General features: G+C 43.8%; 1 protein-coding gene across 2 annotated transcripts in view; it reads right to left on the bottom strand.

Annotated features, from left to right (window-relative positions):
* Positions 1-15,146, bottom strand: part of schip1 (schwannomin interacting protein 1) — a 221,671-nt gene that overhangs the window by 198,856 nt on the left and 7,669 nt on the right. For both annotated transcript variants that reach the window (XM_056440794.1, XM_056440795.1), the window contains exons 3-5: positions 14,728-14,795; positions 14,086-14,172; positions 13,024-13,153 (exon numbers count right to left, since the gene is read on the bottom strand). In XM_056440794.1, the coding sequence (XP_056296769.1) occupies positions 13,024-13,153; positions 14,086-14,172; positions 14,728-14,795 (285 nt within the window). The remainder of the gene's footprint in view (positions 1-13,023; positions 13,154-14,085; positions 14,173-14,727; positions 14,796-15,146) is intronic.

Raw genomic sequence — 15,146 nt, 5'->3', positions numbered from 1 at the left:
CTGAAAAACAGCAAATCAATGAATCTGCTTTGATTGATTATGGTAATGTATCAGTTTATATGGCTAAATATTAGCTGGCTGGAGCTTTGCAAATGTGCCGATTTTCTTCTTTAAAAAAAAAAAATGTATTGGCAAAACAATCAATCAGGAGGCATCAGTCGGTTTGGGTGCATTTTACAATTTGACGAGCACCGTGCGGAAGCGGGTAAGTGATCAGGCTGAGAAAGCAGAGGACTGAAAAGAGATGGTGAAGGAAAGAAGGGCTGAGGAAAGAGTCCATTTTATTCATCAACAAAGTAATCATTATTACAGCCCAGTTGCTACTCACTTTATAAGATACTTATGTGCATGTGATTATAGAAGTTTTTTATTTAGACAGCTATAAATGTGCAAATGTACCTGCAATAAGGAAGGCAAACGTTGGATTAATGTACATTGAAAACCTCTGCAACTGCAAAGATCTTTAGCTCAAAAGTAATTTGAAACCATTATTTTTAAAGTAATATTAAGATATTACAGTTTTTAGAGTCTAGTGATACATGTACATTATCTGGCTTCTGATATAAATTAAGAGAAAGTCAAGCAAAGAGAAAAGGTAAGTATCCATCCAAAAATCTTTAATCCTCCAAAACTATGCCCACACCCTTGTGGAGGCATATCGATGTCCAGTTAGTGAGAAGAGGAACATTCGGAGAAGGCAGACCAAAGAAATGGTCACTGTATTTTGGCTTCCGTATTAATTCTGCCCTTCCATTCCCTGCTCACTCTGTGGCAGGAAACAGCATCTTCTCAAAGACTAAAGGACCAGGAACATGTTGATGCATGTCATCATTCTCTAAAGTAAATGTTTTACAGGAAACAGTATCGTAAACCTCACTCACACACACACACACACACACACACACACGATTATGTTCACGGAGATAGAACAGTAACTCATGGGTAGTCATTAACCATTCACAGTGGCTACAGACCCAGAGTGTTTCCTGTTTGCCATTACCGATCGGGCCTTTTGAAGTGACTTCATGTAGATAATCATGTTGTGTTTCACATTCTAAGATCAGGATCATTTATTCAAGACAAGTAGTAACAAACACCATGCCCAATCACTCGAAATATGAAGGATCTCAGGCACCATTATCACCTCACAAGTTTTCTTGTGTTTTCTCTCTTCATCCATTTTCTGCTACTTACACGTTGGGATCAGGCTAAGCAAAGGATCTCAGATGCCCCCTTTCTCAAGCTGCTTCCTCCAGTGTCCTCAGGTCAGATGGGATATACAGTATAATACCTCCAGCATATTCTGGGTTTGCCCCAGGGTCCCCTCCCTGTCGGGGGCATCCTGATCAGGGACCTGAACCACTTCAAGTGGCTCTTTTAAATGAGTTACATCCAAGTATCTGAGCTCTTCACACTGCCCCTGCGAGGGGAACTCACGTTGGTTGCTTTTATCCACAATCTCATGCTTTTAGCCACTGAGCCAAGCCCATAAGTGAGGGTTGGCATGCTATGATCATAACTGGTACACGGTGGTCAATCTGTCATGATCGAGGAGTTTTTGTGGCTTGCGTGCTGTCTTATTTTGAAGTCCCTGTCTCTCGTGTCCTCTGTTTCCCTGCACTTCCTGCCCCTGTGATTGTCTGCCCAGTCCCTGATTGTTTACACCTGCCCTGTCCCTGTTTGTTTACACCTGCCCTGTCCCTGTTTGTTTACACCTGCCCTGTCCCTGATTGTTTCCACCTGCCCTGTCCCTGTTTGTTTACACCTGCCCTGTCCCTGTTTATTTCCACCTGCCCTGTCCCTGATTGTTTCCACCTGCCCTGTCCCTGTTTGTTTCCACCTGCCCTGTCCCTGATTGTTTCCACCTGCCCTGTCCCTGATTGTTTCCACCTGCCCTGTCCCTGTTTATTTCCACCTGCCCTGTCCCTGATTGTTTCCACCTGCCCTGTCCCTGATTGTTTCCTCCTGTGTCCAGTCACCTGCACCGTCCCTGATTGTTTACACCTGCCCTGTCCCTGATTGTTTACACCTGTGTCCAGTCACCTGCACCGTCCCTGTCTATTTAAACCTTGGTCTTCCTGCATTTTGTTTCCAGATCATTCTGTCGCCAGACTGATTGTGCTTGGATTAAATAAACCTTTTCTGATTCTTACTGAGAGTGCTCCTTTGGGTCCACACTTTGTACCAGAAGATAACACTATCTCACACTCCATTTTACCTTTGTAATCCGCCATCAGATTTTGAGGTGCTGAAACTAATCCTAAATGGATTAACTAATAACAGACAGGCCACCTGACCTTGTATATATTTTTTGCAATATATATTTTCAATGCATTGAAAAATGCATACATTTATATTTAATTTTTTTACTAAATTGCAAAATAAATTCAGTTTGTTTTAAAGGATGAAATATAAAAAGGGTTATCAACAAAAAAACATGACACTTGGTTTTCAGAGGGAGCTGCTAAGGCATAGGAGAATGGGCAAGTAAAGAAAGGTAGAGAGGAGAGAGAATTATGAAGCTGGAAGGAGAGTTTTATATACTTCAAAATGAGAATAATGAACAAATGCAAGCAGTGAGGCATGGGGGAGACTCAGGTCTAAAAAAAGAAGACAGAAAACAATGGGGGCCTCTGTTGCCCTGGCAGAGCTGCTTGTTCAGCTCAGACCAGAACGCTGCAGCGTAAATCTTCACTCTTAATTTCCCAAAGCATTTCTACCAGTTGTAATGTGTAAACAAACAAAAATAAACAAGCAAACAAATGAAGGTGAAATGCTGCTGGGTCTTAATCCACTGCAACTCTACAGTCTGCTTAAAGTGTGCGCAGGTATTTAACAATGCAGTTTTGAAAAACTGATAAAAAACAGGAACAAAGAGCACTGGATTAAAGGATTATAAATGGATGAACAAGAATTAAAGTTCTAATTTAAACTCACCAAAATGGCCATGAGGTAATGTGAGATAAGCCACCGCTTTAAAACAGGCCTTGATTTCTATGGAAAACACTTGGCACAAATACATATTGTGCTTTGGACCGACTGAGTTGAGGTTACATAACTGAGAGCACCTGTTTGCCTGATTTTTATAGGATTGTGATTGACGGGTGAGAGAGAGACAGGAATTTAAATAAGTATGAGGGCATTCTGAGCAAGTTCACTGTTACCATGGTGATGATAGAAGATTATGAGGACACATTGGACCAATATTCAAACTGGAAAATGGGCAACTAGACATGTGCTCTGTTCGTGGGTGCACATGCATGCACGTGCCGTAACTTTTAGAATTGATGTGAATGCATATGCAAATACATGTGTTTTCACAGTGGCTTCAGAGGTTACATCTAGTGTAGGCAAAGACTTCAAAGCAAAAGCATCTTGGCAGGGACTCCCCGACACACTAACACTGTTTTAAGGTTCCACGCCAACATGTGCACTCGACCGCACCAGAGGATTATCTGGCATTGGGCCCATAGCAATCTCAATTGCATTTTTTTACTCCTTGATTGTGTTATGTTCTATTCTTTGTGATGCAGTGAAGTACTCATATACTCTTCATGTGCATCAAACCGGTGGACAACACCTCCTCCCTTCAACCCCTGACTTGTTGATCAAAAAGACACACGAGAAAGGCCAGACCGAGATCAAATGTGCCTTTTGAGAAATCCACCCAGGGGACATCCACAGCCTCCACTGGCATGCTTAACCCTCCTGTTACCTTTCGGGTCAATTTGACCCCATTCAATGTTTAATGTCGGTGTTCCTTGGGGTCAATTTAACCCCAGGCTGTTTTTCACTGTCAAACATATCAGAAATATCAACTTTTTTATATATTTAAAGGGCTATTTAGGTAGTCAACAAACAAACATAAAGCACCTCACACTTAAACTTGGGAAACAATATTAATTCTAATAATTTTCTGGTGGTTTTAATTGCTGGGCTCAAATTGACCCCGAGGGTAAAATATGTTAGTCAATGTAAAGGTAACAGGAGGGTTAAAACACACACACACATGCACACAGCAGAGAGGCTAGCTTTGCAGAAGTGAGCGCCATCTCACTCGGTCAGTTGAGACCTTCGACGGGAAAACGTCGAATGAGAATCAACGATAGCCCTGCAGCTGCACGCCTGAACAAAAAAAATCCGTCTCTCGTAAAAAAATCTCTTTCAAGACATCAGGTGAGGTGACAAACAGAGAGACACACAGATGGAAACACAGGCCAACATACAAGTAGAAGACTGACAGGCAGCTAGATAAACAGAGGGAATGTCAAAACAATGTCTGTGTACGCACAACCACCAGCACAGCGCCCAAAACAATGTCTACTTAAATGGCCAGAGAACAGTTCATTAATCCTGCTTCAACTGTTACTGTTAGAGCAGTGATGACGAGCAGCTCGGCTCTCACACACTATCGAGACAATCAGCAGCGAGCCGTCCCAGCCGGGACATTTATGATATCAAGGAGGCGCCTCTAGTCTAACAGCCATTGACCGGCTCATTGCTCAGCAATCCCCAAAGCGCAGGTGTAGAAGAGAAAGCGTGCTTTGTGGAATCGTCTTATAATCTTTCTCCCTCTCTAAGGACTCTGCATGTGGCGAGCAAAGTGGCGAGACGATCAAACCAGAAGGAGAAGAAGAATACATGTGACTGTCAGACTTTATTGTCTCCTTCCCCACCCTCCTTTTTCATTTTGATGTCACTCTCCGATGCGGCTAGCCTCTCCTTGGGGGCGGGCTGTAGCTCATGGTCGTCCCGTAAGCGCAGAGAAGAATTTCCCCACGGGGATAAATAAAAGTGTACGTTTCTTTCTTTTCTTTTTCATGTCTCTACATCTCCCTCGGCCCCTTCCCCTCCTCATCACGTACACGCCGCGGGGATATTAACAGAAAGAGGATGATAATCGCTCTGCTCTGATACAGTGGCAGTGATGGCAGGTGGCTGGAGTGATGGAGATGGAGAGGGTCAGAGAGGAGATCAAGCCTGGACTCTGCTCCTCCCTGCTGCTGCCCTCCTCTGCTCTCTTTACGCTCCTCCTCCATCCTCCAGGGATCTCATGATGGAAGACTTACTGGCAATGAGGACCGAGCCGATGCATATGAGATGCGCTAAAGAGGGGGACGAGCCCCGTGCGGAGGCGGGTAAGTGACGGGGGTGAGGAGAAGAGATGGTGAAGGAAAGAAGAAAAAAAGTGGGTACTGCAGAATGCGGAAAAGAGAGTCGAGGACGTAACTGGTCGGGAAGGTGTGTGATGTAATAGAACAGTCGAGCATACTGCCTCAGGTACCAGATTGTTATTGCTGCTGCAGATGGCTTGGAGATACTCTCTGTTTCGATTTAGCCGGTGTGTGTGTTAATGTGTGTGTACTTGTGTGTGAGTCACATCAATTTCCGCGAGGCCATTTGTGAGCATGTTCGATGCTTGTTTAGTTTAAGTAATGTCAGCTAAATGGCATGTTTTCTAGATAAATAAGCAATTAGAAGCTCCGAGGGAGGCTGCAGTGTGCTCCAGCATCCAATCAAATCCTCATACACCATCTGTAAGGCATTGCTCTCATTGTACAGCCTGCCGTCAATATCAAATCAAGTGATTCAGGATCCTGTGCTCACAGAAACAGTAAAACCAGTAGATTAAATTGAGCTGAAACGCAGTGCACTCCCTTTTTCACTCCATATTCTTTCCATCTTGCCCCAGAATCTTGACCGATATCTATCTAGCCCTCTACTCTTTTCAATCCGTCAGCTCTTCTCCATTTATGTAACAGCTTTCATTGATGTCTTTATGAAGGGGTCATAAGATGCTCTTTATGTGCCACTGAGGACCGTCGGGTGTGTTTACATTACATTACATGTCATTTAGCTGACGCTTTTATCCAAAGCGACTTACAATCCTGTTACATTCACTGTAGACGCAGCTACAGGGAGCAACTCAGGGTTAAGTGTCTTGCTCAAGGACACATCGACTAGGGCGGGGATTGAACCACCAACCCCCTGATTGAAAGACGGACCTGCTAACCACTGACCCATAGTCGCCCGACTCGCCCTGTTTATATTTGTGTGCACAAGTTGATGTGAGCATGTAAGTGTGTGTTTCTTTGCAGGCCCACGGATGTGATGGTCAACACGTAATATTTCAAAAATCAGGCACATCTTGTCTCAAAAAGATGCAGAAAAATTGGTTCACGCGTTCGTTACTTCGAGACTGGATTACTGCAACTCCTTATTATCAGGCTGCTCTAATAAGTCTCTTAGGTCCCTCCAGTTGATCCAGAATGCTGCAGCTCGTGTTCTCACTAAAACTAAGAAAAGAAATCACATCACTCCTGCACTAGCTGCTCTGCACTGGCTCCCTGTAAAATCAAGAATCACTTTTAAAATTCTTCTCTTAATGTACAAAGCCTTGATTGGTGATGCACCATCATATCTTAAGGAGCTTGTAGTACCATATTGCCCCACTAGAGAGCTACGCTCACTAAATGCGGGACTACTTGTAGTTCCTAGAGTCTTAAAAAGTAGAATGGGAGCCAGAGCCTTTAGTTATCAAGCTCCTCTTTTATGGAACCAGCTTCCACCTTCAGTCCGGGAGGCAGACACAGTCACCTCATGTAGAGGAGACTTAAGACTTTCCTCTTTGACAGAGCTTATAGTTAGGGCTGAATCAGGTTCACCTGGTCCAGCCCCTTGATATGCTGCTATAGGCTTATAGCTGCCGGGGGACGTTTTAGGATGCACTGAGTACCTATCTCCTCTTTTCTCTCCTTAGGGATGAATTTTCATCTCTCAATCACACGTTACTAACTCTGCTTTCTCCCCGGAGTCCTTTTGACTTCACGTCTCATGGGGTCATCGGACCCTATGAGACGGCATAGATCCTATCTGCCTGATGGATCATCGAGGTCTGGGTCGTGGAATTCCTGCTACCGACGACGCCACTAGCCTGTTGAGACTCCACCCACTGTTGAGACTCCGCCCACTGTTGAGACTCCACCCACTCCTCCTCTCCACCGCCATCTGCCTGATGGATCGTGGAGGTCTCCATCGTGGAATATGCCTACTATAAACTATTCATACACTCTGTCATATTCATTGAATGTATTTTAACTCTAAATCTGTCCTTCTGTACACATTACATCTATTGCATCTGTCCATCCTGGAGAGGGATCCTCCTCTGTTGCTCTCCTGAAGGTTTCTTCCCTTTTTTTCCCCCTGAAGGGTTATTTGGGAGTTTTTCCTGGTCCGATGCGAGGTTTTGGGGCAGGGATGTCTGTGTGTACAGATTGTAAAGCACTCCGAGACAAATTTGTAATTTGTGAAATTGGGCTATACAAATAAACTGAATTGAATTGAAGACTAATCTAATCCAGTGCAGTTTGGCCAGTGACAGCGATGGAGGAGAAATAAGACACTTTGACAGACATGCCTGCGACTGCGCAGTCACTCCATCTCGCACCCACACAAATGGCGGCTCACGGAGACTCTAATGCAGAGTTATGATCCTCATAATCACACAGAAATCCCATGCATCTTCTTTATATTCTCTCACCTCCTCTTTCCAGCTTTGTAGCAATCCATCGTTTTCTCTCCACCTCCCGGAGACCTCCGCTCTCTCCTCTCCTCGTGTCTCTCCTCCCTACCGCATTGACATGATGGATCTCAAAGAAATCTTCCCAATGGGCTTTCATAAAATCAATGGCTATGTGGAGCACACCCTCCAAGGTAGCAGATATAGTGTGCATGCTGGGCTTTGTACACCACGCCTATGTTGATTGTCACGTGCTGATACTTCTCAAATAATAAGGTGGGAGAAAAAAATCTAAAATAATCTCCAATAGCACATGGGGAAATAACAAATAATAAAAAGAGTCAATATTACCGAAGCTGTTCATGTGCAATGACTTCCGCAGCACTAGTTCCGTGAGTGCAACAATCTCGTCTTACTCACAAATAGATAAATCTATTACTTTTAACGTTCAAAGCATAGTAAAGAAAGGGCTTCTGCACTTTAAGCCACTGGAAGGATTATAAAGTGAAACATCGGTGTTGGAGGCATTGAGTTTCGAAATCTTAACGAGTAACTGCCCCCCTGAAATGCAGCTAAAACCCTCGCAGTTTATCGAAAAAGAAAAACATGCACCGGAGGGTCAACGTGTGGGTATCTGTGTTGGCGCTCTCCCACCGTGTGTTTGTCTGTGGGCGAGTGTGAGAACATAGCCGCAGTCAAGCTGTTTATTGCGGTTAACGTTGGTCAGCCCTAAAGATCTTGTTAAGCGGAATATAGCACAGCTACTGGCCAACCCATGTGTTTTGTTTACTGCCACTGAAGAGGAATACATCTCGTTCCTGTATGACGATATATCTGTCTGCCGTAAGATACATGTGGCCACATGGGGTGTGTTATTAGCATATATATAATTGATTAATGGCCAAACACATTTTTTTGTCAGGTTGCAGAAACATTTACCGTTGACGACCGAAATAAAATCTGTTTATCTTTGAGTCCAGGCGCACATTTGTTCCAAATTTGAAGAAATTGTTCCTGAGATATCGTGTTCATCATGAGAACGTACATATGCATAGACGACCAGAAAAACATCATTCCTCCGACATGCAGGGATGTTGCTGCTGCACGGCATTTTTAAAACACAATAAGTGTTTCATTAGATGCCAACAATAATCCATGAGAGGAAGTGCATGATGCAAAAAATATCTTTAGCATATATATATATATATATATATGTATATATATATACACTACCGTTCAAAAGTTTGGGGTCACTTAGAAATGTCTTTATTTTTCAAAGAAAAGCACTGTTTTTTCAATAAAGATAATATTAATCAAAAATACACACGATACATTATTAATGTGGTAAATGACTATTCAAGGTGGAAACGTCTGGTTTCTAATGAAATATCTCCATAGGTGTATAGAGGCCCATTTCCATCAACTATCACTCCAGTGTTCTAATGGTACATTGTGTTTGCTAATCGCCTTAGAAGACTAATATCTGATTAGAAAACCCTTGTGCAATTATGTTAGCACAGCTGAAAACAGTTATGCTGGTGATATAAGCTATACAACTGGCCTTCCTTTGAGCTTGAAGTTTGAAGAACAAAATTAATACTTCAAATATTAATCATTATTTCTAACCTTGTCAATGTCTTGACTATATTTTCTATTCAATTTTCAATTCATTTGATAAATAAAAGTGAGTTTTCATGGAAGACACGAAATTGTCTGGATGACCCCAAACTTTTGAACGGTAGTGTATATATATATATATATATATATATGACCCAATATGCAATGGTTGGGTTTTTCATTAACAGCAGCAAACTAAGAAAGGAGCTCATTAAAAAACAGTCATCTTCCCAAAATATGATAAGATATATAATAAAAACAAGGACAATTTGGCTTATTTCTAATGTAAGCTTGTCCCGCTGAGTTGAGGCCATGTCTGTGTGTGTGCTAGAGTTTATTTTTCGCTCTTCCCAAACGGATACAAATGCAAGAGTTACTGTCTCTCAGGGAGCCGGCTGAGCCTGAGCATGCTATGACACTAAATAATCTAATAGGCAAATGTCGTGGCTATTAAATGAGTTAAGCTCGATCGATGTCAACTCCAGGGCAGGCAGAGGTATATAAATTCATTTCAAATGAGACACCAACTGACACCAATAAAACAAGTAATCTGTTAGCATCTGTCTGCCGCGAACGGGGCTCCGCTGGTAACCTGGATGTGTGTGTGCATCAAGAGGCAGTGGCGGGGAAAGGCGGGAGATGACATGGAATGAGGATGGGGAAAAGGGGATTACGCGGGGTAGAAGTGGAGGCATGGATGGAGCCGTCACTACGCTTTGCGAGATTCTTGGCGGTGAGAGATGAGAGAATGATCTCCCACGCAGGCAGCAGGAATGCTTACACGAACACTTTCCCTCAGCCCCAGAAAAGGAGGAGAGAAAAGTGCAAATATGTCACACCGAACAGATCAATATCAACACACACTGTCGGCAAACAAACACAGCCACGGACACACACATATTGCACTCGCTCTTTTTTTCTCTCTCTCTTCCGCTGACAGCCCTTCAGGTCTTATAACTATCCATCACTGAAATGATTTCATTAGTGATCAGGCAGCCCAGCAGCAGTACTAGTTTCTTTTTAATGACAGACACACTGAAGCATGTCGTTTTTATTCTCATACTTTTTGGTGTCGATCGCTGGTTTGTGTCTCAGAATAAAACTCGCCAAGCCATCCCAGAATCCCAGAGGGCCGCACTGTGAATCATAGGGATCCACTCAAACAGCAGATTCAGCGCGTACGGATGCTCACATGCAAATTAAGTCGTATGCATTTCAGCACAGACTCACATCGCCCTGCACAAAGAGCAGTTTCAAAGCTAACACCAGAGAAAAGTGTTACCACAATCTACATTCATGCTAATAATAAACTACAGGCTCTTTTCTGTGTCCAAGACCTCTTCTGTATTCAAAACTGCAGCCAATCAGTAATGAGGTATCTTTTTGTAATTCACCGAGATAAGTGGGCATGCAGAATGTTCAGTGTAGCCTGGAGATAAGTTTGAAACATGACTCGTACTCCTGTGAGTACTGCCCTCAGCGTTTGGCCTTCAACATGTTCAACAAGTAAAGTTCACTTCTAATGCAAATCTTCTCGTCTAACTTCAGACAGGAAAGAGAATTCGCACATTTCCAAAATATGTCAAACTACTCTTTTTAATTGGGATTATTTAGGGGGATTTTTTGCAATTAAATGCTGCAATATACTTCATTTTGTTTTCTATATTTTTCAACACACATCTGTCAGCCAGCAGTGTCAGATCTATTGATTTACTATCAATGGTCATGCATTGACCAGAGCAGAGGTTGTCGGGCCTGGCATTATTAATACCCTCTGTGTATTAATAATTTATTTGGGTCCAGGATTACATCAGACTTGAACCTACCATTGCTGGACACCTGCAATATATGGTTGATGTAGAAAGACACAAGAAACACCGTGACATTGATTTAATCAGAGTTGAATTCAGCAGGTTCACACGAGAGAGAGACTGTATGTAGGTTGAGGATGTTTTAAACATTTGAGCAGATAAGGGAGGAAATAAAAAGCAAACACACTTTCACAGAGGTATGTGTGGTGTGTGTGTGTGTGTGTGTATATGTGTGTGTGGTGTTCAATATGATTCCCATGACATTTGCATGAAGTATGTTTGAACCTTCCCCCCCTCCCTCCCCCCCAGGCCAGTACCAAGGTCCTCACATGAGCTCACTCGGACACACACACACACACACACACACACACACACACACACACACACACACACACACACACACACACACACACACACACACACACACACACACACACACACACACAATGTGGCACCCTGGCCTTACAGTGATGAATGCCTGCCCTTCAGAGACAACAGCCACCGGAGAGATACAGTGTGAATGAGAACAGAGTAAGAGAAATAGAAAAGGTGAAGTAAGAAACTCAGAGATCTATGCTAAATCTGAATAGGTTGTTACATCACATGTTTTCTGATTCAGGCATCAAATAAAACTGACTGGGTTATATTCCTTCCTCTTAAATCCCACACACTGCTCCTTTAAGGTGGGGTTGGGAGGAGCTTACATAAGACACACGATACCCACCTAAGTCACCAGGGCGTTGAAGGGATTGGATGCGTGGCAAATATGTCATTTTACATTTCCAACAAAGACGATGTTGGAGAAAAAAAAGAAAATGAAGAGATGGCAGAGAGGAGGAGGAGAGGAGGGGAGGAGGGGGAGGGGTTCTCTGTCATCTCGGCTTTTAGGTTACAGTAACTTTCTAATTAGCGAGACATTTGCCGCTGAGCTAATGAACAACAAACTCTTTCAAGCAGAACAAACAAGCTCATAACAAAGCACACGCGCACACACACACACACGCACCTACACACACACACACACACACACACACACACACACACACACACACACACACACACACACACACACACACACACACACACACACACACACACACACACACACACACACACACACACACACACACACACACGGCGTCTCACCAGAACACCAGCCCATCTGTTTGCTTTCTTCTGGCGTTTTTTTTAAAAAGAGAGTGGGAGAAAGTGCATCCCACACACAGACACTCGTGAGTATGCAGACATGACATCATCGTTTTCTGTGCCGAGTCTCTGCACCGAGCGTGGGCAGGAGTGCGCCGGTAGCTTGTGTGAATAACACAGACTGAGAAACCACCACAGCAGACTGCGCGTGTTTGTTTGTGTGTGTGTGTCCTCGTCTGTCACTTGGAACTTGAGGCGAACTAAAGGCATCTTTTTTCTGCATCTCCGCATTCATCCCCTTATCTCTGCCTTTCCCCTTTGACTGTGTCTCTCTCTCTCTCCTCCCCACCCCCTCCCTTCTCTTCTCACTCGTTATCTACTGGTCATAGTCATTTTTTTATTTCTTTCTCTTTGACGTTTGTTTGGCTGCCATGCCCGGTGAGCACTGTTTAATTCTCCCCCACGCTCCCTCCAGAGTCAGCAGGGGTGAGGAGGAGGACGGTGGGTGGTGAGACATGTGTGTGTGTATGGGGGGGGGGGGGGGGGGGTGGCAAGGGCAGAGGCATTTCATTAATCAATCAACCAGCTTTGAAAATTTACCTAATTAACGGGTAATTAGAGCTCTGGGCAGAGTGCCAGCTGGCATCCAATCATCCACCACCAATACGACCCCTGAGGTGCTCCAGATGACATTAGAGGTAAACACTCCTCCCTTGTTCTCTCCTTTGCGCTCTCTTTTATCAGTCCATCCATCCATGCATCCACTCACCTATTCATTTTCCCCCCCGTTCTCTGCAGAAACAACAGATCACAGCTGATGACTCAGACAAGCTCCGATAGCTTAAAGATGTCTCCATCTCTCGCCACCTGCCTCATTCCCATGTCGCACCATATGGCCGTCTGTTGAATTTCTCCTGAATGCGGTCTTACCGGAGAAATATTGGTGGTCGTCACGGGGTCCCGCTGGCTCTCGGGAGGCTCCGTCTCACCCCGACGATGGCCGCCGTGGTTGTTGCCGTGTCCCCGCCGGGACGTGCTGGCACGCCAGGCCCGCTGGATCCTGGGACATACATGGAGACAAAATATGGATATCAGTGTCCTCTGCTTCCAATAACGGGAACATGGCGGCCACGTGGACGGAGTCATTTTGGAAAGTACTTTTCTCCTTATGACAATGTTGGGTGGCTGGAAGAGCATTTGTTATGAATGAATCCTGTCACGATGCTCTATATCCCTTTTCTCACTGCAAACTTATTTTCTTTCGAAACTTTCTTTTCTTACTTAAATTCCCTCACTTCTTTTCATCCATGAATTCTTCCTTTCTCTGTCCTTGGCGTTTCCTTCTTTTCTCCTTTCAGGCTTACACAGCTCACACATTTTCTGACCTCTCCCCACCATTTTCACCTTCTCCACATCACTCTCAGGATGGCGTGTAGGATCAATTACCCAATGGAGAAACACATTCACCTCCAGCGGAGCACAGAGACAGCTGAGCCAAATGGAACAAATTGAATTAAGCCATAACTCCTATAACTCCCAAACCAATACTATTGCCCTCTTCTTTTTCAATCCCTATTTCCTCCACTTTTATTCTCCCTTTGCTCCGTCCATCTGTCCGTGTTTCCGGTTCCTCTGCCCTCTGCGTTAGTTGATCTTGAGAGATCTTTGGCTATCCGCCTCACCTTTCTCCACCCCCCAATTATGTTTATTCGACACAGAAACTTTCTCTTCTCTATCCTCGACTTTCGAGGAGGTGAAAGCCAGAGGCGGGAGCTGTCCTTGCACGTTAATCCTTTAAAAGATTGGGTCCATGTTTAAAGGAAAGGGTGCTGGATGGCGGTCTATGGGGGTTGAGTGCACTCTGACCCCAGCCACACGTTAATTTTTCTCCCCCACACAATGAAAACAATTAGTTTTTAAAGGTCATACACTGATATCTTGGAGAAGAAAAAACACATATCGATACACGGATGAGCCGATGGTGATACTCACACGATAGCCTTTATTTCCAGGTGCTGTTGTTGTTCCTGACGACGGGGGCTATTGTCATCTGCTTCCTCGCTCTTCCAAGGGTGGCTTCTACGACAATAACGACACACACAAATATGACAACAGCAAACCCCGTTTACACCTCAGCTTGTAAGCCCCAAAAATATCATATTTCATGAGCTCAATGGAAGTCACAGTGTAATAAGCAGTTCTTTAGGTATGAGAGGATGTTATTGTTCAAGAGGGGCGTCCTTGTTTTGGCAGAATAAGTATCTTGCGTGATTAAGTCTTTATTGTCATGTGCAGAACAATTAACCCCTAGTTTATGGAAAATCTCAGGCTCCCAAATTACTCATTAGATATGTATTTTAAAAAAGGGAAATTCCACAAGTCGAAGCAAAATGAGAATAATAAATAAATGGTGCAAATTGACAGAGGGCTAAAATATAAACACAAATAAAATGAATGTGCGATAAACAGTATTGCAAGATAATAAATTGAATGTAGTAAATGTATAAGCATAGGCAAAGTACAAGGGCTTCATGATCAAGTGTACCAAGGTTATTGTAGATTGAATGCTGTTCATAAAATATGAGGATTTCTTTATTTATTTTGAAGTAGGGATGCTAATGTTTAATGTCTTACCTCTCCACCTTGGGAACTGCCTTCCCTCCGCTGTGATTACAGTCGCGGTGATACCTCTTCACTTCTTCCTGCACAGGGAAAAGCACCAACATGTCAGCACGCTGTTTTTATTTTCTCCGCCAGGAATAAGACACAGGAGGAGCCGTGCGATAGCGTACGATATTAAATCAGTTGCATTTCACGTATGTGTGATCCATCCTCCTCCCAATGTGTGTGCAGTCCGTTTGGCAAAGTGACATCACAGAAACCTCAACCTTTTTTTATGATTTCTTTCTGTTGTCTGTTTATTAACCTTAAGAGTGGCAGCTTGTCTGGGTCCGTAAACACAGGCATTCATAATCATACGGTGGCAGAGTGTGAATGGGTAGGTGCCAACCAGACAGACATCGGGGGCGAGGTCGATGTCAGGTGGCTGTGGG

Source organism: Pseudoliparis swirei, chromosome 20, assembly GCF_029220125.1.
Source record: "Pseudoliparis swirei isolate HS2019 ecotype Mariana Trench chromosome 20, NWPU_hadal_v1, whole genome shotgun sequence".
NCBI lineage: Eukaryota > Metazoa > Chordata > Actinopteri > Perciformes > Liparidae > Pseudoliparis > Pseudoliparis swirei.
Note: the sequence above shows the minus strand (reverse complement) of the source record. Positions and strands in the feature narration are given on the sequence as shown.